Source organism: Spermophilus citellus (genome assembly GCF_964194105.1).
Source record: "Spermophilus citellus genome assembly, chromosome: 2".
NCBI classification, from domain to species: domain Eukaryota; kingdom Metazoa; phylum Chordata; class Mammalia; order Rodentia; family Sciuridae; genus Spermophilus; species Spermophilus citellus.
In genome coordinates this window covers 189,503,831-189,530,129 of record NC_138183.1, presented here as the reverse complement: position 1 = coordinate 189,530,129, position 26,299 = coordinate 189,503,831, and the positions used below count along the sequence as shown (strand labels likewise).

The window sequence follows — 26,299 nt, the reverse complement described above, 5'->3', positions numbered from 1 at the left end:
ATATGTGTGTTATTGGTGTATCAGAAGATGAAAACAGACACAGAAAAAATGTGAAGAAGTAATGGTTGAAAATTCTTCCCAAATGGCTAAAGACACATTCAAGGAGTTCACTAAATTAAAAATAGGATAAACTCAAAGAAAATCATACCTAGACATACAGTGACCCACCTGTTAAAAAACAAAGATAAAGAGCTCACCAAAATTAAAAGAATGAAAAGGCAAGTTACTTACTAGGAGAACATATCTGGAAGCCACACATCCAACAAAGAACTAGTACCTACAATATATAAAGAACCCCCAAAACTCAACAGTGAAAACAAAACAGTCCATAAAAGACATGAATAGTCATTTCACTGAAGAGGACTTATAGATGGCAAATAAGTATATGAAAAGATGTTCAGTATCATCAGCCAGTAGGAAAATGCAAATCAAAAACACAATGTGGTACTATTAGATACCTAGAAAAGAACAGTGAGCACATCAATGCTGGTAAGGATGTAGAAAAACTAGATCATTCATACATTGCTGGTACAATAAATTGCTGAAAATAACATAATTTCTTATGAAATTAAACATATGACCTAACAATTACACTCTTGCAAATTTATTGCAAAGACAGAAAGACTTGTATTTATGCACACACAAAAACTATACATAAATGTACATGAACTGTACACAGGTGTTTTATTATAATATCCCCAAACTGAAAATTATATATGTATAAATATATAATGTATAAATATATAAATTAAGCAAACTGTGGTAAAAACATATTATCCTACTCAGCAATGAATAGAAATGAACTACTGATGCATACAACAATGTGGATGATACCACTTTCAGAAGAAATCATGAGAATCTTGTGTGACCTTGAGTTGTTTTTTTTCTTTTCTTCCAGGTTGGCTTCCAATTCACAATTCTCCACTTCAGCCTCCAGAGTGGCTGGGATTATAGGCACACATCCCTGCACCTGGCTTCAAACCATTCTTAATGCCGTTAACAGCAAGAGAACTGGTAAATTAGTATTCATAAATATTAAAGCCTTTTTCTCTATATATGACACTGTTAAAAAAAATGCAAAGACAAGCCACCAGTTGGGCGAAAATATTTGCAAATCAGATATCTGAAAAAGGACTTTTATTTGGAATAAAGAATTTTCAAAATCCAATAAGAAAACAAAAATCCAATAAAACATTTTGATCAAACACTTCACCAAAGACTATAAACTGACGGCTAATAAGCATACGAAAAGATGCTCAACATCAACGAGCATGAGGAAAATGCAAAGTAAAACCACAATGAGATACTTATACATTGCCATCAGAATGTCTTAACACACACACACACCTGAAAAAATTAAATGCTGGTGAGGAAGTAAAAATGCAAAACTTTTGTATACTGCAAGAGAGAATGCAAAATGGTTCAGTCATTTTGGAAAATAGATTGGTTTCCTATGAAAATTAAACACCAAACACTCTTCTAGCAATCTCACCCCTGGAACTTATCCGAGAAGTATGAAAACTTTATATTTATACAAAACTTGCATATGAATGTTTACAGCAACTGTGTTCATTATTTTAAGAAACTAGAACTGAATCAAATGTTCTCCAACTGGTGAAAGGATAAATGAGCTGAGATGCATCTGTCCTATGAATACCTAGCAGGAAAAAGAAGCAAGAACTGATAAACATGGATGAATCTCATATAATTATGTTACGTGACAGAAGACAAAGTAAAAAATCTGTAATTATTCCTTTTATATGACATTTTGGAAGGGCAAGATTATTTAGAGGAACAACAGATCAGTGGTTGCCAGAAGGAGGAGGGTTGGAATATAAAATGACAGCAAGAGGGAGTCATTTTGTAATGACCAAATTGTTTGGCACATGTCTGTACTCTCAGGTACTGGGGAGGCTAAGGCAGGAGGATCACAAGTTTAAGGCCAGCCTCAGCAACTTAGTGAGACCCTATCTCAAAAATAAAGAAAAAAAAAGGGGTATGTGTGTGTGTTTCTGAGGATGTAATTAAGTGGTACAGTGCCCCTGAGTTCAATCCCCAATATTGAAAAAAATTTTTGTTTTGTATCTTGATTGAACTTCTCTAACTAGAGAAGTGTACAGTGTTCCTCAAAACATGAATTTTTATGTATGTAAATTAAGAAATAAATTTAAAAGAATATAAGACAAGGGGCTGGGGCTCAGTTGCAGAGCACTCGGCTAGCATGCATGAGTCACTGAGTTCAATTCTCAGCACCACATAAATGTAAAATAAAGATATTGTGTCCACCTAAAACTAAAAAATAAATATTAAAATATATATATATATATATATATGACAAGCATAACAGCAAGATCCATAAAACAGAAAACTGGTAAATTAATACAGTGGGTATAAATTAGAACTGTTTTAGGTAGCTGTTATACAACCCTCAGGGAACAATGGCACTGAATCTACCTCCTCTCTCATGTCCATCCCATCTAAAGCTGCTGAACTGTCCATCTTTCTGGGGTTGACCATCCTTATTTATGAGTCCTAGACTTACGTTGGAATATATCTGAAACAATACCGGCAAATGTAGTACAGGAAAATGCTCCAAATAAAATGACTCTGTGCTTTCTGCTTCACGATATTTCTGAATATTAATCACCAATGATTAAAAAACTAGATTAAAAATTAATTTGTTTGTTTGTTTTGGTACTAGGAATTAAACCCAGGGGTACTATACCACTGTGTTACATCCCCAGCCCATTTTATTTTTTTATTTTGAGACAGAGTCTCACTAAGTTGCTTAGGGCTTCACTGAAGTGCTAAGGCTGGCCTCAAACTTACCATCCTTCTGCCTCAGCCTCCTGAGTTGCTGGGATTACAGGCTTGCGTTATCACACTCAGTGCCCTTTTTATTTTTGAGACAGGGTCTCACTAAGTTTCTGAGGCTGGCCTTAAACTTGTGACCCTACTGCCTCAGCCTCCTGAGCTGCTAGGATTAGATGTGTGTGCCACTGCATCTGGCTTGGAGAGATTTATATAAAATATAACTCTGATCATGCCTTTTCCAACTAGAACATTTTCTCCTTTACTTTTGGACAAAGTTCAAACTCCTTAGCATGGCTTTAAATACAAGGTCTTTCATGAACTGATTCCTGACTCTCTCCAACCTTGTACCTTGCCCCTTCAAATGAACCCTGACAGTTCCTACAGATCTTTTCTAAAATAACTTTATAGATGTTTATTGAAATATTACAGATGTCTTAAATTTATTTTCCTACCAAATAAGAGCTACTATTTATTAAGCATATTTATTTCCTAGATATCATGCTAGGTGCTTTATATTATATACATTCTTTCACCTTTTAAAATAAGTACAATTATTCTCCTTTTACAGTAGAGAAAGCTAAAGATTATGAAGGTTAGGTAACTTCATAGCACAGCAAGTGGAAGAGCAGAGATAGGAACTTAAACCTGACTCTCATATGTTCAGCTATTACAGTAAAGGCAGTCAGTAAATGTTTATTAAATTAATAATAGCTCTCCATCTTCTTTATCTTATAGTTATCTGTAATTCACAGAAATCCAGGATAAAAAATACATAGAACCATATAATGTCACAGACATCTGAAATTTTAAAACTGTGTACCTACCTGCATGAGATCTTGAAGACTCTCAACAAAAGAAATCTCTGCTTCTACCATATAAAATTCTGCCAGGTGTCTCCGGCTCTGAGAATTCTCAGCTCGGAATGTTGGACCAAAGGTAAACACTTGAGTAAAAGCTCTGCAATTCAAGATGAAGATCATGAAAATAGGATTCACATGATTAATTTTAAATATTTAAAGTACTCTGTGAGCTCTTAAAAAAAACTGTACCTCTGTCATATTCATAAGCCCACACATATTAGCTCTCTACTTCTCTAATGGGTGATAATAATAGTTTCATTAAAAATGTTACATTTATAGAAACCATTTTATCCCAAAGGAATTTGCAACTGCTTTACAAACCCTACGGTTTTCTAAATATAGATACACAACCACTTCTGGGTGCATCCTACTGCAGCTGCCTTAAACAGCAGGCAACTACATTTCACAGCAATCAAGATCAAAGTAAAGGAAAAATACCACCACCCAAGAAACCACACAGAGAATTCTAGATAGAAACACAAAAAAATTAGAATTTCATGTGAATAAGGTGTGCAAATTTATTTTTTAAATACATGAAAAAAGAAATGTCAGATATGTGCAGCAATTTACCTTATCCCAAGTTTATCTGAGCCCTTCATAACCACCCACATATTCCAATAGGTGCTGAAATCCGACGCTTGAAATTTGGGGGGTGAGGGCAGATTTTGAAGAAATGTTTATCCCCTGGATTTAAAAAAAGACTACAGCTCAACCATCCAAATGAAAACACAACAAAAACCCAAACAAACCTTATTTTAAATTCCCCCAAAGAAGTGGACACACATCTCCATTCTTGAACATTTTAGTGTTCTTCATATTTGACAGGGCAAAAAAATGGAGATCAGATCAAGCATATACAAAGTAAGGAATATTTCTTAGGACTTAATTATAAATTTTGTTTTTGTAGAAACAAAGCAAGAAATTTGGGATCTTCAGCTATTATCTGGAATACTCTTTATATGTTCATTATTAGGCAAGTAAAACTAAGATCAGTAAGCAGTGTAGAAAACAAATGTTTTATATAAAAAAGAAACATACCAGTTTTGTTTCATTTTAAGATACTCTGGGAAATGAAACAGTAAAACAATTATAGTAATAACTAAGAGATTTTTTTTTCTTTCAAAAGTTCATTTCAGTTGGTAAGGGGCTTAGTAATTATATTTTGGTTCTACAGCCACCTTCATGAGATCATAATCGGTTAACCTCAGAGAACTTTAGCTTTTAAGGGAAAAATAAACAGTAGGAACTCAGAAATATTACTATGGTTAACTTTTTCCCCAAGATTCAGACACAGAGTTGCTTATTAGAATGTTCCTGAAAAGACAACTTATCTTGTTCAAAATAAAAACGTCTGTCCCATTTCCAAAAACAAAATAATGAATAATTCTGCTTTTCTTTTTACCTTTCTTCCAGTGCTGTTAATCTCAGTTATATCTATTTAGTCATCCAGGCCAGATCTTACAACCCCCACTGCCCACATGTCCCACATATTGATTACAAAACTCAATTGTTTATGCTTTGAAAATTCTCTCAAAGCTAGTCACTCTTATCTCCACAGCTGCTGTTGGCGGTAAACCCTTGTATTTTGCTTAAAAAATAAACAGCTTTTGACTGATGTTTGCCACCTGTCTTTCTCTTGGCCCAAAATACTGTCAGTTTTCAGGCTCAAATCTGATTATATCATCCCTAATTTAAAAATCTTCAATGATTACCAACTGCCAAAAGGATAAAATTCAAACTCTTGATTTCAACTCAGGATTCCCCTCATGTAGCCTTTCCTCCCTCACCTAGCATGCTCCTTCACCTTTGGGGTCTGCAAAGGCCATTTTCCATCCAGTACTCCCTTTCCCCTGATTCTCTCTATATATTTTATTTTTTAGGTACCTGATGTTGAATCCAAGGGCACTGAGCCACATCTCTAGTCCTTTTTATTTTTTATTTTGAGACAGTTGCTTAGGGTCTTGCTAAATTGCTGAGGCTGGCTTTAACTTTTGATCCTCCTGCCTTACCTAGCCTCCTGAACTGCTGGGATTACAGGTGTGCACACATGCCAGGGTCCTCTCATTCTAAATGGCAAATTCCCATCCAACCTTCAGGACTGGGCTTTTACGTCATTACTTCTTTGAAACCTGACCATGTATCCCAAATTCATTATTTCCTCCTGTATATAATACTTTGTTCATATATTTATCATATAGATATGTATGAAATATAATTATATTTTAAAATATCTCCCTTCCTCCATTAACTATGAAATTTTCCAGAATAAGCATCATGTTTTATTCATGTTTGCATCTCCAGTGTCTAGATAAAACAGGTGCTCATGCTGAATGAATGAGTAACTAATGATGATGACGGGCTTCCTCAGTTGTCAAGTGGAAAAGCACAACATCCTCATAAACAACAATATTACAAATATAGAAAAACACTCAAATACACCTTACTAGGGCTGTCACTCAGTACCTAAGATGGGAACCTAAAATGGATACCTAAAAATGGGTCAATCAATTCAGACTGTCCCAAACAGTAAAATCAAAAGTTACATGGCCTTTGGTTTCCAATCTGTGACTATGACATCTATAAGTAGGCTAGCAATAGGTATATCAAAATTTAAAACATGGCATTTATTATTGGTACTACGTTGTAAGAAACTGTATATATAAATGTTAACATTAAAGTGTTGAATTTTTCAGGGCATAAATACATATGTGGTATAGCTGAAATTTACTTTGGAGGCTCTGAAATACAAGGAAGGCTAATGGGAATGCTATTCAAGAGTGATATTTGTATTAAGGTACTAGGCACAAAGACATAGTGGTTTCATACAAGAACTCCAAATTCAAAGCATAAGGGCATTTGCTTCAACATGGCAATTCTATATATGTTGCTCCAGAATGAGTAGCAATAGGGATTTTAAAATTTAACAATGGTTCCCTAGATATGCTTGGCAAGTTCTCCAGTATAAAATGTAGAAGAGTATTATGAATTTTTACTTTAATTATAGTAAATAGCAGGCTCTGACTGAGGTACTCAAGAGCTCAGTAACACTTTTTTTTTTTTCAGTTAATTTCTTTTTATTTTATTTATTTATTTTGGTACCAGGGATTGAAACCAAGGGCATTTAACCACTGAGCCATATTCCCATTTCTTTTCACATTTTATTTAGAGACAGGTTCTCACTAAATTGTTTAGGGCCTCAGTGAATACTGAAGCTGGCTTTGAGCCTGTGATCCTCCTGCCTCAGCCTCCGCAGCCGCTGGGATTACAGGTATGTGCCACCTGGCCTCTTTTTATTGTTGAAGTAAGTAACATTGTAATCGAGTAAGAACTGATGACCACAGTGCTTCTTTTGAATTAACAGAAAGAAAAAATAGTCTGGAAGGTATGTTGGAAAATTGCCTACTTTAGCATCCAGTCTTTAAGCAGAACAATGTTTAACCCATTCAATAATTATCACCCTACATCAGCATCAAGTGTACTATTATAAAGTAGTAATTACTGCAGGGTGCAGTGGCGCATGCCTGTAATCCCAGCAGCTGGGGAGGCTGAGGCAGGAGGATCAAGAGTTCAAAGCCAGCCTCAGCAATGGCAAGGTACTAAGCAACTCAGTGAGACCCTGTCTCTAAATAAAATACAAAATAGGGCTGGGGATGTGGCTCAATGGATTGAGTGCCTATGAGTTCAATATCTGGTGCCCCCCGACCCCCCCCCCAAAAAAAGTGGTGATCACCAGTAGAGAGCCATCCTTGTAAGCCAGACATTAAATGTCAAAACCTTACAGCTAACCCCTTCATAGTTGATTCCTTAAAGTATTATTACTATTTCTGTTTTCCAAAGTAAGAAACTTTTGATTCACAGAGGTTAAGAAGCTTTCTCAAAAGTCACAGAGCCACAGTTAAGTTAAAGGGTGGAGGCAGACTCAAATGCAGATCTACTCCAATGCTTACAGCCTTGATTAGATACTGACAAAAATGATGCTCATAACTAAACATTTAAAAGCTCAGAAAATTAGGGGCTAGGGTTGCAGCTCAGTGGTAGAGCACTTGCCTTGCATGTGAGTGGCACTGGGTTCAATCCTCAGCACCACATAAAAAAACAAATAAAATAAAGTTATAAAAAAATAAAAATTTTAAAAAACTGCAGTAAACAAACTAACAAATAAACAACAACAGACCTTAGAAAATTAGAAGGAAAAATTCATAGTACACTCTCCCTTCTCAAAGATAACTAAGATAAGTAGTCTGGTATATTTCCCTGCCTTATGAATAGTTTGCTTTATGTGTTAAAATCATAGCTCTCTAGGATGTGTTGTCTTCATAAAAATAATGAGAATGATAAATTCTCATCACTATTTTGTAACTTTTAGCAAGTCTTTAGTCTTTGTAGTCTTCAGATTTTTATAGGCATGGGGGATGGGGAGGCTTGGCATTGACTCTATATCTTTTGCAATAATTTTGTTTCTAGGTCCATAGAAAAACCACTCTTTTAAAAAAATATTTATTTTTTAGTTTTAGGTGAATACAATATCTTTATTTTGTTCTTATGTAGTGCTGAGAATCAAACCCAGTGCCTCACGCATGCTAGGTGAGTGTGCTACCACTTGAGCCACAACTCCAGCCCCTCCTGTGTGTGTTTTTTTTTTTTAATATTTTTAGTGTAGATGGACACAAGGCCTTTATTTTATTTATTTTTATGTGGTGCTGACAATCGAATCCCCAGTGCCTCATGTGTGTTAGGCAAGCGCTACCACTGAGCCACAACCCCGGCCCCACTTCTGTTTTAATATATGCAGATTTCTTTTGTTCTGTCTTCTACAGACATGAGAACCATTTGTAGCAAGGCTTATAGCAACATTTAAAATAAAATCTGAGAACAGGCCTATTTCTAAAACAAGATACGAAGCCAGGTGGAAGGCCAGTACTGCTGTGAGAAGAGACCAGCAGAAAAAGAAAACACTCAGCACTGAAAACCATTCTTCTGCCAAATTAGAAAGGAAAGCTATAAAAGGAAAGACCATGAGCTTGGCGTCAATGATGAAGATAACAAAACTACATTCAATACACATCAATCAAGAAAGCTACAAAAATGGCTTTTTGGAAAATAAAAAATAAAATGACAAAGTGTTCTATATAAAAGTCACCTTCTTACATGTGTGGAGTTTTATGAAGCTCTTGAGTTGGCCAGTCAATTATTTTAAAATGGTCACTGGTTGTTTGGCTATTTATTCTTTCTGGACCTGATATTTAAGAGCTAGGCTTCATATTTTGAAAGAATAGAGGAACTGCTATTCTTTAGCTGGGAAAGAACTTACTTGGTATAAGACTGATCAAAAACTTTTTCCATACCCCAACCTCTATATTACTTCTCTACTGTCATGTCAATAAGACGTTCAATGAATTGAAGAGAACTCATGGCTTTAGTTAACAGTCTTTGTGGAGTGATTTTCCCATCATCCAGAAAATGATCATCTATTTTACTATTGTCTTGTGTCCACTGGATTATCAGTATCAATACCATAACATACTTGTCATGTGTTATTATTACACGCCTTAGAGTGGATTTAATTTAGGTATGTGTACCATTTTTTTGTATACATTTTTAAAATTTGCTTTAATTAGTTAGACAGTTGAATGCACTTTGATACATTATATAAAATGGAGTATAATTTATCCTTCTTCTGATTATACAATGTAGAATCTCTCCAGTCACCTAGTTATATATGTACATAGGGTAATAATGTCTGATTCATTGTACTATCCTTTCTACCCCTATGACTCCTCCCCTCCCTTCACTGCCCTCTACCTAATCTAAAGTAACTCTATTCTTCCTTAGCCCCTGAACCCAACACAGACTGTGAATTAGCATCTGCATATCAGAGAAAACATTAGGCCTTTGGTTTTTAGGGATTGGCTTATTTCATTTAGCATGATAGTCTCTGGGTCCATCTTTTCATCTGCAAATGCCATAATTTCATTCTTCTTTAAGGCTGAGTAATATTCCATATGTGTGCTGTGTATCACTTTTTTTAATCCATTCATCTGTTGAAGGGCACCTAGGTTAGCTATTGTGAATTGAGCTGCTATAAACATTGATGTGTATTAGAAGTTTACAAAGATTTTAAGGATTTATCTTTTATGAGGCATGAGACTAGAGAAGTGGATAGGTGACTGACTATGGCCATGAACTATCAACAGTTGTGGGGCTCAAGTCTCACACACAGGACTTTAAACTTAAAAAAAAAAAAAAAATTTTTTTTTTTTAGTTGTAGTTGGACACAATATCTTTTATTTATTTATTTATTTTTATGTGGTACTGAGGATTGAACCGAGCACGTTGCATGTGCTAGGTGAGCGCTCTACTGCTGAGCCACAACCTCAGCCCCAGGACTCTTTAAGTTTTTAAGGTTAGGGTAGTGATGAAAAGTGGGTATTAAAGATCTAAGTTGAATTCCTGGTTCCTCAACTTAAGCAAGTCTTTAACGTCTCTGAATTTCTCCATGCAAACATGGGTTTAAGTACACATCTATCAAGGGTTATTATAAAGATGAAATAAAATAAAATGTCAAAAGCTTAACCTAATATCAACTATATAAATAGTTCAACAAATGGATAATAGTTATTAGGGCTGGGGAGTTGCTCAGTAGTAAAGCACTCCTGGTTCAATCCCTAGTACCCTCTCTCCCCAAAACAAAGGAAAAAGAAAAAAAAAAAGCAAACTCCTGGGACATTCTAATGCCCAGAGTTGAGAAACAATGATCTAGATATTCTAACTGCCAATTATAATTAAAAGACACAAATAATCAATACAAAGGTGTTATTTTATACCAGTGGTACCATCTGCATAGAATGAAAATTATCTAACATTCTCAACAGACTCCAAATCCAACAGCTTGGTTTACGAACACAAAAGCATAAAGGCACTAAGGCAGTCTAGAAATAGGCAAACTGCTTTTAACGTACTTAGACCACAGAAATAAAACATGAAAAGCCCCTATTCATTTTCCTTGAATTGGAGGAGGAAGAAAAGGAAGAAGAAAGAAAGGAGGAAGAGAGGAAGAGAAAGGAGGAGGCAGAAAAGGGAAGAAGGAGGGTAAAGGAAGGGGGTGAAAAGAAGACAACTAGGACACTGGTTATGAAGCATAGCAGAGAGATGATCCTTTAGAGCCTGCACTAACTCTTGTTCTGTGTACCAAGTGACACGCACAGGGATTTCAGAGCTGTACTGTGTATATACTATCAAGACATCCACCAGTATTAAAATAGCTAAATAATCTGTGGCATATTCACACAAAGAAATATTTATTCTACATTAGTGAAAATGATAGGTTATATAACATGGATATAATTTAGAACATAATGAAAAGACGAGCATGTTGTGAGGACTATAATGTTAAATGAATAAAATAAGTTACCAAAGAAAACAGTGATTCTATTTATGTAAAATCAAAAAACTTTCAAACTAAATGTACTGGTCATAGATGTAAACACCCGTGACAAAACTCCAGAAAAAAATTAAAGTAATGATTCAATGCAACATGAGGATAGGGACAAGTTGTCAGGGGAAGGAAAATGATTGGATTAGGAAAATACATACAAGGCACCAAGGAAATGAAACATTTTGAGGGGCCCTGATGTTGAACATTAATATCTTACCTCTGTATTTTAAAAGTTTTAATTTTGTGTTCACATAATATGTAGACACCAAAAACAAGTCAGAAAGAACAAGCCAACGGAATGAAAAAAAAGTAAAATGACAAAATTATAATAAAAGTAAAGGGCAGGCATTGGTATCAGTGTCCAAAGTATTTACCAGGCTACTACTCAAGTTTTTCAAGCTTCCTAACTTTCTTTTATTAGTGTCTGTCCATTTGATTTAATTCAACAAATATTAACACATATTAGAAACTTAGGTCTAACAAACATGGTTACTATGATAAGGGCAACAGAAACCTCCAAAATGCATGTGACATGGATGCCTTAAATACCTGACCAAGGCCAACCAGATCTGCATTGTTTGATATGGCAGCTCCTAGCCATATATGGCTTTCCAAATTTATTTAGAATTGAATCATTTAATTAAAATTCCTTGAAATATGACAGTCACACTGTCCATTCTTCAAGTGTTCAACTGTCAGTCAGTGGCTTCCATATAGAGCAGTTTCATCATGTGTTTAAGTTCTACTGCCCAGCACTGAAGTAGAGTGTTGAAATCTCAACAATGCAGAAGATACTCAACTAAAAGAAAATGAGTGTTCAGATACTGGGTCAGAAGGAAAGAGATTAATGGAGTAGAGAGTTGATGGGAAGAGCTTCTGAATTTGCTCCAGGACCTAGTCATATACATCTGATTTTCCTCATAGCCACTACTATGCCAGACCTCTTTGCCCTTGCAGCCCGCCATCTGTGCTTTACAGAACCCATGTCCTACTTTTGTGTGTGTGTTTATAAGTATAGCTTCTCTCTTCTGATAAAATGGCTGTCTTTCAGAAAGGTACTGATGCATACCTAAGGAATATTCAGTAAATGACATTTTGCAGCTTTCATTAACTTTCCATCAAAATGCATAAAAATTCTCAGAATCAGGCTTTTCCGAGCTCTTAACTCATCCACAGGCAAACTAACAACCATCTCATTTATTATCTCTAAAGATGATAATGAACCTACCATTCTCCAATGATCCTGGTTCCCCTGAGAAGAAACATTCAGGATGCATGTATAATAAAATGGCTAGTGCCTCTGTCTTCTGATTTGGTTTTACTTATAAATATGGCTTCAAATGATACAAAGAAATAGTAAATGCTGTATGAATACTTTAAAAAATACTCTTAATGATATGGATCATGGTATGACCTATACAAAGGGTCAAGAGACTCTGGGTTGAGCTATTATTCTGGATGTATCCCAAGTTACACTTAACCCTCCACAGCTATATATAAAATATCAGTGTTATCAAATCAAATACATATTTTGGCTAAGAGAAGTATGAAAGAAAATTTCTGAGAAAACTCTTTGTACAGTAGTCCCTAAAGTACTTCTGCCTAGAATTCAATTTTTTTCATTGAACTTTATTTCACACTATCCCATGGTAGAATCAGGAGAAAATCCAAGAATAATTACCCAGTTGAAGAAACTAAGTAAAAGTCACTAATAAATGTTCCTGAAACAAACAAACAAAAACCAGGGTTCTGTCATAATTCTTTTTTTTTTTTTTTAAAGAGAGAGTGAGAGAGGAGAGAGAGAGAGAAAGAATTTTTAATATTTATTTTTTAGTTCTCGGTGGACACAACATCTTTGTTGGTATGTGGTGCTGAGGATCGAACCCGGGCCGCACGCACGCCAGGCGAGCGCGCTACCGCTTGAGCCACATCCCCAGCCCCCTGTCATAATTCACATACTAAATCTCTCTCTTATACCTGAAATAAAGTTTGCTAGAGTTCTGCACATTCTCCAAATTGTAAAGATTTATGTGACACACATCTCTTTATCTGTACCATGTACCTGTTTCATGTGACAAAACATTAGTTTTATTTTTTGGGGGGGTATAAATATCATGGGAGATATAGTGTGTGGGGTGACCTCAAAAGAAATAAAGGATAATGTTAATAGCAACCAATATAGGTGACTAAACTTATATGTTATCAGCTTTTACTGGTGAGAGAGAATCAAAAGAACCATGAATAAGTTCCTTCATTAGCAATTTCTTCTAAAGAAGCAAAGATGAAGTTTCCTTTTATTTTACATTAAAAAATCTAGTTTTTGCAATATTTCTTACAGTATGTCTACTAGATCCTACAAGGCATTTCTATTAAGTGTCTCACTAAAACAACACTGGTGAAGGCAGAAATTTAATTTATTCCTACTTATCACCTTTGGGGGGCCATAGGTTCTGGTTTGCCCAGGACAAACCCACTTTATGACAAATGCCCCAGAATAATTGTTATCAGTGCTGCCTTTCACTCTAAAATCTTCCATTGCTGATGGGCATGAAAGAATATAATTACTTTAGAAAACAGGCAGCTGCTTATGAAATTAAGCATAAATTTACCATACAACTCAGCAATGTTTATGTTTAGGTGTTTATCTGGGGGAATATAAAAAAATATGTGCTCACAAAGAATTGTACCTGAATATTCAATTTTAATTTACCAAACTAGAAACAATCAAATATTATCAAAGGATGAGGAAGAGAAAGGATTCTGGAAAGATTGTGGAATAAAAAGCACCAGGATCTGTTTACCTACTTAGATAATAGCAATGGCAGAATCAGTCTGCAGTTACTGTTTAGGAATTCTGGTATCTATTGAAGGTGAAAGGCTAGGATAGTAAACTGGTTAATCCCCATCATTTTTAGCTTTTAGCACAGTAGCAGCTATCCATTCCCCACTCCCAACCCTGAGGCAGGGAGTTGTGCAAGTGTTCCTGCAACAGAGGCTTGTGGGAGCCACAGTAGGCAAAAAGAATTCTGTCCTCCAAATATTGGGAATCTGGGCTTGGTTACCGGACTGCTGGTTTGGATCACAGAGATACAAAGAGGCAGGCAGCTACTTTGTTGCACCTTCTTGAAATGCTGCAAGTCTCTCTTCTGATATGACTTTCAGGGGATTTAAAGGACCATTTCCCTTTCTCTTCCTTTCATTTTTTTCTCTTTAAGCATTTTGGGAGTTAGATATTTAAAAACCTGGGCTTTCAAAAACAACTACATTTGTAGGGAAATTTAGAAAGTGTTCATGCCTGTCCATAGGAAGGTCCAGGCCTGGGAAGACTAAGTTCACTGACCCTTGGCACAGAGACAGTCTATAACAATAACAACAACAAAAAAGAGCAAACCATGCCGAGTTTTGTGGCACATGACTATACTCCCAGCCACTCAGGAGGCTGAGGCAGGAGGACTTCAAGTCTGAAACCAACCTTAGCAATTAAGTGTGACTGTCTCAAAATAAAAAAATTAAAAAGGCTGGGGATCTAGCTCAATTGAAGATTGCTTACCTAGCCTGTGTGAGGTCTTGGGTTTAACCCCTAGTACAGGGGAAAAGGAAAGTAAATCACATTACAGATCTACTTTAAAAAGACTTAACTAAGAGAATTTGTGACAACTATTAAGGAAATAGGAAACCTAAAAAGAAAACAAAAGGAAATTCTGGAAATAAAGAGTATAACAGCTGAAATGAAAAAACTTTCTTGTTGGGATTCAATGGCCAGATTTGAGGAGGCAAAAGAATAAGTCAGCAAAATTGAAGATAAGATACTGAAAATGATGGAGTCTGAATAATGGAAAGAAAAAAAAGCAAAAGAGAACAAAACCTCCATCATGATGTGTGAGTGGGACTCAGAAGGAGTGGGGGGACAGAAGGAAATAATGGCTGAAAGTTCCCAAATTTGATTAAAGATTTGACTGTAAACATTCAAGAAGCCTAACATTCCAACTAAGATGATTTTAGAAAAACCCACAGTGAGATACATAATTAAACTTTCAAAGATAAAGAGAGAATGTTGAAAGTAGCAAGAGAGAAACAACCCACTGCATACAAGGATTGGTCATTAAGATTAGCTGCAAGAAACGAATATATGCCATTTAGAATTCAGTTACAGGGCTGGGGATGTGGCTCAAGCGGTAGCGCGCTCGCCTGGCATGCGTACGGCCCGGGTTCGATCCTCAGCACCACATACAAACAAAGATGTTGTGTCCGCCGAGAACTAAAAAATAAATGTTAAAAAAATTCTCTCTCTCTCTCTCTCCGTCTCTCCCCTCTCTCTTTAAAAAAAAAAAAAAATAGAATTCAGTTACATTACCAATAAAATGAGATGGCTGAATAGCTACTTTAGGCTGCTAAAAAGAATTCTAAAATAGAAAGAACTGTAAATAAGGTTTGTAGTTACATAATAATTCTAACTTTACTAATTGGTGAAAGTCCAGAGAAGATTTAATGAACTAGCAATATTTACTTATCAGAATTATTGGCACCTGGATGGCTAAGTCTTCAAATTTCTATAAAGCAAAATCACAAGCCAAAAAGTAACATAAGAAATAAAGACTGGATCATTTGATCAGATTTTACTGTATTCAGAAAGCTATTGTTAAAGATGAAATTATACAGTAATAGAAGTATATGGAACAGAGGTACAGGTATGATTGCACAAATGGTGAGAATCTACATCGTGTACAACCAGAGAAATGAAAAGTTGTGCTCCACTTGTATACAATGAAAAAATGCATTCTGCTGTCATGTATAACTAATTAGAACAAATTAAAAAAGAAGAAATATGTGGAATAGAAACTCAGCAATGGTCTTTGTTTTGTAAAAACGAGAAGATACTGTCACAAGTTGAATTATTAAAATACTATCTCTTGGGAAAAAAAAAGATTAGCTGCAAGGCTGGGGTTGTGGCTCAGTGGTATTGCGCTTGCCTCACATGCATGGGACACTGGGTTCAATTCCTCAGCACCACATAAATAAATAAATAAAAGTACTTTGTCCATCTACAACTAAAAAATAAAATAATTATATATAAAAAAGATTATCTGTAGATTTCTCATCAGAAGATCTGGAAGCTAGAAATGAGTGGGCCAATGTGTTTGAAGAAAGAAAACTGTCAAACAAGAATTTTGTATCTGGCAGAAACTTCAAAGAATGAGAAGAATTTAAAACATTCCCAGACCAACAAAAGGTAGAAGTTTGTTACCATTAGATCTGCCCTGTAAGAAATGCTGAAGGCAGTTCCTCAGTGGAATGCAAGTAGACAGGAATCTGAAGTAGTCTGAAGGAATAAAGATCTCAATGAGGATGAACATGGGTAGTGACAGTTTATAATTGCATTTTTTGTTTTCTACATGATTTAAGAGACTAGCACACTAAAACAAAATCATTAGTTAAAAACTAGTATTACTGCAATTGGTTTATAAATTTACATAAATTTTCTACATAATTTAAGAGGCTAATGTGTCTCAAGTAACTACGACTTTATGGTTTGAGGACTCAATGTTTAAGATATGATAACAACCAAAAAAGGTGGGGTCAGAGCTGTTACAGAAGCAAAGTCTCTGTTACTAAAATTAGATTGATACACATTGTTTAGGATATTAAATGTAATCCCCATGGTAACAACAAAGAAAATATTCATAGAAAATATGCAAAAGCAAACAAGAAAAGAACTTAAATATTTCACTATTAAAAAACTTTAAACACAAAACAAGACAGTAATGCAGAAAATAAGGGACAAAGATTCTCTAAGGCATGTAGAAAACAATAGTACAATGATAGAAGTGCCTATTTATCAGCAATTACTTTCAATATAAATGGATTAAACTATTTAATCAAGTCAGAAATTAACAGAATGGATTTTTAAATTTTTCCAATTAGTTACAGGCAGAATAGATTTTTAAAAAGTATGACAGATGCTCTTCAACTTACAATGATCAGGTTAGTACATCCCAATAATATTACGATAAGTTGAAAATATCATATGTGGAAAATGCATTTACTATATCTAACCTACTGAACATCATGGTTTGGCCTATCCTACCTTAAATATGCTCAGAATACTTATATTAGCCTACAATTGGGTACAATCATCTAGCACAAAATCTATTTTATAACAATGTGATGAATATCTCATAATTTATTGAATGCCTATATCCAGAAAATGCTGGCAACACAAAACACTGTAGAGTACCAGTTGTTTACCCTTTGATCACATGGCTGATTGGGAGCTACAACTCATTGGTGTTGCCTAGCACCTCGAGAGAGCAATGACTCCTAGTCCAAGAGAAGATCAGAATTCAACATTCCAAGAACAGTTTCTACAGAATGTGTGTTATTTTTGCACCATTGTCAAGGTGAAAAAACATAAGCAAGCAAGTCAGGGACTATCTGTGTATGCTGTCTACAAGAAACTCACTTTAGCTGCAAAGATACCAACAGACCGAAAGTGAAAGAATGGAAAAATATTCCATACAAATAGTACCCCAAGCATAGCCGGGGGTAGCTATGCTAATTTCAAACAAAATACACTTTAAATCCAAAAAGATTACAAGAGTGTTGGGTCATATATATATGTATCTTTTGAGGACATTATTATATTAATAAAAGGTCCAATACAACAAGGAGATATAACTATTATAAACATTTACACACCTAATGATAGCCCATCAAAATTATTTAAAGTATACTGACAGAAGTGAAGGGAGACTAACCATAATAGCTGGAGACTTCAATTCCCTCTCTTAATAATGTATAGATGAGCTAGACAGAAGAAACAGGATTTAATACAACTAACCAACCAGATGTGACAGACACACAAGGAACACTCTTGAAATGCTTGAGATATTTTTATATGTGTATGTGTTACCTACTCAAACAAATACACATTCATTAGCTTTTGTGTGTGTGTGGTGGTAAATGGCATAACACTGTGTATGTACCTGATGTTACTGAATTGTACACTTATAATGTTTAAAATGGTGAATGTTTACTATGAAAATGCAAAAAATAAAACAGTCAACAGATTATTATTATCCCATTCAGTGGGATAATATTCAGCAAAAAAGGGGAACAACCTGCTGGATAAATATATTTATAAGTAAGTATGAATAAGTATAAATAAGTATAAAAGTATTATACTGAGTGAAAGAATCCAGATACAAAAAGAATAAATACTGTATGATTACATTTATATGAAATTCTAGAAAAGGGAAATCTAATCTAGGCTGAGAGTGAACACAGACAAGGGTTTGTTTAGGGCCAAGGGTGTAGGAGGAAGAATAACTTCGAAGGAGAAGAAAAGAATTTGGGGTGATAGAAATAATTCTGTATCTTGATCATGGCAATGGTTACAAAGGTTTATAAATTTGTAAAAGCTTACTTAATTATATATTTAAAATGGGTTCATTTTTATTGTATATAAAGTATACCTCAATAAAGCTGATTAATAATATATAACAAGAACAGCTTATTCATACACTGTTTTTCCTGTTATTTAATCATACAACTCCTAATTATGTTCCAATTATAATATAAAAGATGATGTGTCAGACCCTAGGAGCCCTAGAGGGGGAACAACAATGATCTCCTTTGAAAAAAAAAAAATCCAGAATACAGTGACACCTAACATATCTGACTAGCTCTTATAAGGAGCCACTGGAGCTCCTCTGACTTGCTCTTATAAAAGACCGTGCCCTTGGGGATATAGTTCAGCTGGGAGAGTGCTTGCCTAGCATGCACCCCTGGGTTCGATCCCCAGCACCACCAAAAACATAAGTTAAAAAAATAAAAAGTGCTGGGGATGTGGCTCAATGGTTAAGTACCCCTGGCACCAAAACAAATAAATAAATGAATAAATAAAAAAAACGATTATGCCCTAATCTGCTTTTAGTTCTTAGTTTAATTCTGACTTAGTCTTCAAACTCTCACAGGTATCTGATTTCTGTGTCCTCACCCCTTCCTTCATTCCAGGCTCTGGTTTGGTTAAACCTTCTAATGAGTCCTGAATCCTGGCTGGCTTAACCTTTGCTTCATGTCAACTCCAATTCTGTTAACTGATGTAAAACAACTTGAGCCTCACCTGTCAGCTATTTCCACCTAGTCACACCACCTTAGCTTCTCTCTTTAGCTGGTTCTTTGTACTCACCCTGGTTTTCCAGGTTCCAGGATGCATCACTACCATCATCACTGTGTCAACCAACATGCCACTGCACCTAAAATCACTGCCCACACTGTGATAAAACACTTTACTTGGTGTCCAATTTTCACAATAGCTCTCTATAATTTATTTTAATCGATTAGAAAGGCTCAGACAGTAAGCTTATAAAACTAGGAGATAAAGAAGCCAGAATTCCAATTTAAGTTTCCCTGACTGCATTCACTTCAATTAACAACCATTTTGGGGAGGACAAGATCGGTACTTTTTGACAGGGATAACATTATCTTAATAGCTACTTAACTGTCACAACAGCACGAGTAACCCTCCCCATCCCCATCAATGGGAACATTCAACATTTTTAATGTCCTCCTTTTAGTGTCCAACACAGTTATACACCATTTAGCTGAAGACCCAAATTACTGCTGAGTAAATGAGTAACCATAGTTATTTTTAGCAGAAGAAAACAGGCTAGGAAAAAAAAAAGTCAAAATGACAAAAATTCTTTTCTCAATCTGACCTAAATTCTGCAAACAGGCAACAAACAGATTCTTTTTTCTTTCTCCTAAAAAGTAACTAAAACTATCTGAGCAAAACAGAACTTGGACAAGGTTAAGCAGTAATTGAAAGAAGTAACAACATTAGCTTTGCTTTTTATAGCTCCAATCACTGTCCATATTGATCTGATTGCTAAAGATTAATTTCATGTCTCTCTATAGTAACCTGCATCTGCTTCTAGACAGCACCAATGGGTATTGCATTTCATGCACAATGAGTTCTAAGAGTTTTGTTTCTACCACTACTCAAAGGACTGGCTGGGAAGTAAAAACAAACACATACAAACCTCACATAAAACTTGCTTATTTTAAAATGCACTCACTCCTTTAGATATATATATTTTTTTCTGCTTAACCTAACCTCAGTGTGCTGAATAACAGAAAAACGGAGCTATTATCCCAGGCATTTGAAGCAGAGAAAAGGCAGGTTAGTATTCCCATTCACAAAGGAATTCCATAGTAGAAATGGGTACAGCACTCTGTGTCTGGACTTCCAAAGGCAGTATGCAGACACTTTAGAGTTAACACAGTATTCAGAGACACTAAATCATCATGTAAATAGTGTGTAAGCTAACCAGTAACAAGAAGAAAATTAATACCATTCAAGATAGTAAAAATTAAGTTAAAATAAGGAATTAAGCATAGATACTTATATTCATTCCTTTCTGAGACAGCCTTAAATAATGATAATAAAAAAAGCATTTAAAAGGAAGAAACAGTATACAAGGGATCTAAATAAATTTTTGAAGGACAGCAAACAGATGGCTGAATGATGAGCAATGTAGCAAAGCATGGAAGCTGTTATCTGGAATACAGAGAGAGTATGCTGCAACTGAAGGGAAGTGACCTGCACACAGAACCCTGGTGACACTGGGGTGGGGGAACTGGAGATTCAGTGAACAGTTTCCACATAAAACAATCAACTCTCCTTCACTCTTCCCACCAGAATGGCTGTAAGCCAGATGTTACCAGCAACCAGGGACCAGTCTTTCTCTAAAGCAGCAGTTCTCATAATTAGTATCAAACCTAGAGGGATTGTTAAGACAGATTGCTGGGTCCCATTCCCAGTGTTTGTGATTCACTAGTGTTTGCCAGGGCCTGGGGGCATGAGGGAATGGAAAGTGACAACTAATGGGTATAGGATTTCTTTTCTTTCTTTTTTTTTTTTTTTTTGATAAATGGTCACTTTATTAGCAACTGCAAAAGGACAGAAATTGAACCCTCACTACAGTGGGGAGAAACATCTAGATAAACTCCACATTCAGTGGAGTCGTGAAGATGTTGTAAAGTTAGATGACTATGATATTACACAACTTTGTGAACACAGCAAATACTACTGAACTGTATACTTTTAAAGAGTGAATTTTATGGTATGTGAATTATATCTCAATAAAATTGTTCTTAAAGAAATCATTTACTTGTCTGCATACAAGGCTCTCTCAGAAGCCTACCAAATACACTCTAACACCTATCAAGTTATGTCTCCCCTCTGTCTTCCCTATGATAAACATGCCTAGAATCTTAAATTATTTCCTTAGGTCATGATATTCAGATCCTTCTTTATCCTGGCAGTTTTCCTAAAGTCAGACAGGATACAAAGTCACAAGTTTTTCATATAAAGTTTAATGAAAGAGTCTATGTATTCTGAAGTTGATAAGGAAACAGGACAGAAAAGTTACACAGTTTTCTAGCTTTTGATGACTTGGCTAAATATAATTTATTAAAAGATAATGGGCCTCACATGATCAAAGTACCAAAAGACATTTCCAGAGCCAAAACAAATAACTTACACTAGGATAACAGATTTTATTTCATGAAATGCTCTATAATAATGGGGAGAGAATTAACTGAACTTCTTTTGTGTTAAGCATACAAAAGCAACAGAATCTACCTCAAATTTAATAGCCAGTGGTAATAAAATGCAAGTGACATTTAACAATGCATTTAGATAAAATCATTCTACTGATAATGTTGCCTTTCAATTCAATTCAACCTAGACAAGGTGAAGTTCCCTGCCACGTGCTCTTGCCCTTAGGACAACCTTCTTTATAATGACTACCTCACTTCTAATTTCTTATTTAATGTCCATCTTCCTCATATGGTCATGAAGGCTAGGATAACATCTATCTTATTCATCTCTATACCCCAGCATCTAGCCTAGTGCTTAGCACACAGTTGGTTTTCAATAAATGCTAAATTGAACTGAGATTGATTTGAGTCCTGAACCAGGCAATGCGGTACTAATAAAACAGAGACAAAGAAGAACAAGATAGAGTTAGCAGAATTTACAGGCTAATGGGAAGATAATCTTATTATGAAAATTTTGATATTTTTGATAGTTGATAGAAATCCTTTTCCAATAGGTAGCTTTTATTCTGTATTAAGTAATAGTTATAAAATCAAATAAGACACAGTCCTTATATTCAAAAGCCCAAAGTCCAAGCTAGAGAAATAAGTTAATGATTTTACTGAAATAAAATAGGTAAGCATTTAAACAAGAAAGAGGGCATTTAAACAAGAAAGAGGAGATGGTGGTGATGGAGTATTGGATGTAATCATTTTTAGGTTGAGTTTGCACTGATGAGTGGGAGTAGTTAAGCTAGACAAAAGCATGGGGAAAGGACAGCCAAGGCAGCAGATGAATTTACGCAAAGGAGCACACACACGTGAAACAGGGTGATGTGCTTAGAATATTACATGCAGTTTAAGACAGCTGGAGCAAAGGGAAGTAGAAGTGATTTAATGAAAGGAAGCAAAAGCTATGGGAATAGAACAATTTGGAATGATTTCCATATAATCTGGTTTGACAAAACTGGAAGGTTAGTAATGCCATTTCCTGAGACAAATAATTCAGAAGGAAAAACAGGTGTATGACTATGATAATGAATTAAAGGAGTTGAATTTGAGAAGCTTGTACAACCATCAATTGAAAAAAAAACAAAACAAAAATTTCAATTTATAGTTTGATAGTTTGGCAAAGAGTCCATGTTAGAGATACGAACTTCACAATACTGTTCTTTGACCAACACCTTATAGTTGTCCAGGTTTTCACTTTAGCCCTTCCACACCAACAATTCAAGAAGACCACCAATTCTTTAAGTGCACCTTTGTTCCAGCATCACCCTGCATTCCTCTACCACTTCCTCACCATTATCATAACCTTCAGAACTTATCTACTTCCATTAAATTTACTTAGCAACATTCAACCCGTTTAACCCAAACCTCTGCATTCTCTGTACCTGAACTCAAGAAAGCTAACAATGCCTACTAAAAAGCCTTTGCCCTTGCTAATCAATCTCCCTGAAATGCTCATCCTCTGGTTATATTATACAAAAATATAATATTGGCAAGGTAATGATGAATTAATTTCAGGGTCACTTATACCAACATCTTCTAATTCATGTATCTATCTAAATTGGGTGCATTTTTAACATAAATAATACATTAAAAGAAGAAATCTCTGTGTCTCAAGGTCCCAATATCAGGAGATCAGCATAAAGAAGCTTCAGGATTATTCATATACAATCAGGAAAGGAAGCAAAAGCTATGGGAATAGAAAAATTTGGAATAGGGTAATTAAAGATCTCAGTCTCATGGCAATAGCATCTCCATGAAAAGAGGAAAAGGAATGATTAATTCATTCTGAACTATTACAGTTAGTTCAACCTTATAGCAGAAACAGAGAAAAGTATTAAGAATGAGAATTCATGTTTCATGAATCCAATTTAACAGTAATTAAACTGAGTATCTACTATTTAACTATGAATTATGAAGATAGAGAACTAAGAAAAATGTTGTCAAGGGATTTATAATCTATGAGAAAATCATATATGAAAAAACCTCCAAATTGGCTAAACACTAAAAACAAGAGGAAGGTTTTTTTTTTTTGTTGTTGTTGTTGTTTTTAAAGACATGAAATAGGTGGGTACATTAAAAGAGCAGGAAAAAAAATAGTTTTTTTTGGAGGGGGTACCACGAATTGAACTCAGGGGCACTGGATCAGTGGGCCACATCCCCAGCTCTATTTTGTATTTCAATTCGAGACAGGGTCTTGCTGAGTTACTTAGCACCTTACTTTTGCTGAGGCTGGCTTTGAACTTGCAATCCTCCTGCCTTAGTCTCCCAAGATGCTGGGATTACAGGCATGTACTACCACGCCTGGCTAAGAAAAATAATTTCCATTAGAAAAAAAACAGAGGGTGTCAAGAAGGCATATTTCAGTTGAGCCTTTAGGAATGTGCAGATATGGAAAAAGCAGTCTAATGCTGTAGAGCATAAGAAGAGAGATATGCATGAAAATGTAGGCATGAATCACAACAAAAAGGTACTGATAATCAAATAAGTATAAATGAACAAAGTACCAAGTGGGTGAAGAATGAGAAAGAGACATGAACAGATGGGAAGGCAGCTGGGTACCCTTATAAGAGTAACTCAGATTAACTCAGGTACACATGTTGATATTCTCACCAAAGCCATCTAATACAGCATACTAGATATGAATGTTTCATGGCTTCTGAGCTCAGTATATCTGAATTAATGAACAAACCCAAGGGAATGAGTTGAGGATTGCTCATACCAATCACAAACCTACTAATTAATCAAAATTGAGTGAAATCAGCCCAAATCCCAAGCTAATTTACTCCTTTCCAATAGAAACAGTTTTATTTTTATTTTATTTTATTTTTTTGTTCTTTCTTCTGATTAGAAAGTGACAAATGCTAATTTTCCAAATCTGGAAAAGACAAATTCAAGGAAGGAAACAAAAATTTAGCATATAAAGCCACTTTTTACAAGTTGAATATCGGTGTACATTCATTCTACCTTTTTCCTCTACACATATGCACAATTTAAAAAATTGGAACCATGATGACTTTTTAAAATACATGCTATAAAGCTTTATCAAACACAATTTTTTTCTTTTTTTTTTTTGGTATCAGGATTGAACCCAGGGGTGTTCAACCCCTGAGCCATATTCCTAGCTCCCTTTATAAATTTTTTAAATTTTGAGACAGGGCCTCATTAAGTTGCTAGGACCTCGCTAAGTGGCTGAGACTGGTTTTGAACTCTTCCTGCCTTGGTCTCCAGAGCCACTGGGATTACAGACATGTGCCATCAGTCAGACTTTCTCACCGATGTTAAAGGCTGTACAGTAATCCAACATACAGATTAATGATAATTTTACCCTAAGCATTTTGCCAGATTCCATTATACCCAATTCTAAAGTTTTGAGTTTCTTTATTGAGCACTTCAAATTATTTATAAAAAATAAAATTTCATGATTCACATACTCTTAGAGATTGCATTAGTTTCCTGAGGCTGCCATGACAAATTGGGTGGCTTAAAACAACAGAAATTTATATCCTCAGCTGTGTAGGACAGAAGTCTGAAATTAGGATGTTGGCAGAGTCATATTCCCTCTGAAGGTTCCAGGAAAGAATTCTTTCCGGCCTCTTCCTAATTTCAGGTGGCATCAATCCAATCTCTGTTTATACATTCATGTGGTCTTCTCCCCTCTGTGTCTCTGTATCCAAACCTTTCTTTTCTTTCTCTTATATAAACACTAGCCTTCTTTTCTCTGGGCACTGCCCATGGTACCTCCAATCCCATCTCTGAGGTGGCTACTGCTGACGGTTGGTGGTCTCTTCTCCAATCAGTTGCTGCCTGCACAGCTACTACCATTGCTGCTGCCTCCCCAAGGTCACCTGAAGGACTTCTTTCTGGATGCTGCTGCCCATGCAGCTGCACACACCGCTGCCCAGACGCATATTGATGCTGCCCCCTAGAGATCGCCTGGGTAACACTTCCCTCACAGCTTCAGTTGCAGCCACCACTGCAGCCATTGCTGCAGACACTGTTTCAGCACCACTGTTGCTGACCCACCACCTGCTACCACTGCCTAGAGGACTGCTACTTCGGCAGTCTCCAGGTTTGGTTGCACGGGGCTGCAACCATCTTGGGGCGCTGACCAGGGCCTGGGGCCAGAGTACCAGCAGGTTTACCACCACAACAGCATGTGTCTGGGGACTCCAGCAGGGACCTGCAAGTCCAGTGCAGGGATGCCTATAGATTGGGAGGTGCCTGGGGTCTTCCTGCAGGAGCGCTGGTGGCCCCTGGCTTGCTGCTGAATCTCAGGGTTACTCCTTTGCATGAGTGTATCCCTGGTGGTCTCTCTGCAAATAAGAGTAGCATTGAGGCTGGAGATGTGGCTCAAGCGGTAGTGCGCTCGCCTGGCATGCGTGCTCGCGGCCCGGGTTCGATCCTCAGCACCACATACAAAACAAAGATGTTGTGTCCACCGATAACTAAAAAATAAATATTAAAATTCTCTCTCTCTCTCTCTTTAAAAAAAAAAGAGTAGCATTGAGATCTTGGGACTGCACTGTATCCGAGCCTGAGGTATTGAAGCCCAGATTGGTGGGATAGTGACTGGATCTCT

At 35.9% G+C, this 26,299-nt stretch overlaps 1 protein-coding gene across 4 annotated transcripts in view; it reads right to left on the bottom strand.

Moving 5' to 3' along the window:
• NARS2 (asparaginyl-tRNA synthetase 2, mitochondrial) overlaps positions 1–26,299 on the bottom strand; it is a 143,842-nt gene that overhangs the window by 42,546 nt on the left and 74,997 nt on the right. For all 4 annotated transcript variants that reach the window (XR_014020397.1, XM_081279089.1, XM_081279091.1 and 1 more), the window contains exon 7: positions 3,639–3,771. Coding sequence is in view for 3 of the 4 variants with exons in the window: in XM_081279089.1 (XP_081135215.1) it covers positions 3,639–3,771 (133 nt within the window). In the remaining variant the exon portion in view is untranslated. The remainder of the gene's footprint in view (positions 1–3,638; positions 3,772–26,299) is intronic.